Genomic DNA, 927 nt, shown 5'->3' with positions numbered 1-927 from the left:
ATATTGTCGATAAATTTATTTATTCCTATTAAATTAATAAAAATACTCTTCTACTATTCAAATTACCCGTAAACTTTTAAAATTCTATTATTATTAATCATTTAAAAAAATACCTTTAAACTTTTTTAAAAAAAATCATTAATATCCCAACTTATAATATCCATAAAAAAATAATACTAATAATATTTTTTTTTACCAATAATATATGGACGAAAATGGACTATCTTATCTCAGAGACCCATGATAGTGATACTAATAGTTTCATTCATTTGATATAATTGGTCATTTGGATCCAATGATAAAACCCGAAACAAAATTAGAAACACAAAAACACAGTATTCTTCAAACTAACACGACCACTCAAAGCTAAGCTAAGCGCTTGCATTATTCGGTATTGTTACTTCACGAACCACATTAACTCACGAACAATACGTATCTATTATTATGATACACTTTGATCTAACTTCTTTTCAGTTCAGCCTTCTGCAATTGGACCTAATTTCCCCGCTGCTCCCCGTCAACGGGCTCAGATTTCCCATGTTAATCATGGACTGAGCGAAGGCGCTCGCGAATTGGCTCGGGCTGTTGGCGAAGTTGTTCACAATGCTCACAGTTGGGGCCCCACTCGTGGACAACAACACTTGGTCACTTCCTAGAAGCCCACGGTTGTTCTGAAGATTCGTGAAGTAGTTGTTGTCGAACGTGTCGGGCGTTGTCGGGTCCAGGTTCACGAATGTGTCACGCCCCGGCTGACAGCTCTGTCGTAGCTGGTCCGCGTATGTCGAGTCCAGGGTTGGGTCTGGGTTGGATGTGTTCAGCCGTCCGTCGAAGAATCTGCACCTTGAGCGCCCGAACGTGTGCGCGCCTGACAAGGCTACGAGGTCAGTTGTGTCGTCTAGCCCCACGTCCCTGAACTTCCCTTGAAGT

At 40.6% G+C, this 927-nt stretch overlaps 1 protein-coding gene across 1 annotated transcript in view; it reads right to left on the bottom strand.

The window, feature by feature from the left end:
• Positions 1 to 244: 244 nt before the first annotated feature.
• The window catches only part of LOC111440536 (peroxidase 2-like), a 2,851-nt gene continuing 2,168 nt past the window's right edge, over positions 245 to 927 (bottom strand). The window contains exon 4 of the mRNA XM_023077551.1: positions 245 to 919. Coding sequence (XP_022933319.1) covers positions 471 to 919 — 449 coding nt within the window. The 3' untranslated portion in view covers positions 245 to 470. The remainder of the gene's footprint in view (positions 920 to 927) is intronic.

Source organism: Cucurbita moschata, unplaced genomic scaffold (assembly GCF_002738365.1).
Source record: "Cucurbita moschata cultivar Rifu unplaced genomic scaffold, Cmos_1.0 Cmo_Scf00393, whole genome shotgun sequence".
Taxonomy (NCBI): Eukaryota; Viridiplantae; Streptophyta; class Magnoliopsida; order Cucurbitales; family Cucurbitaceae; genus Cucurbita; species Cucurbita moschata.
The sequence above is the reverse complement of the archived record's forward strand: the minus strand, read 5'-3'. Positions and strand labels throughout refer to the sequence as shown.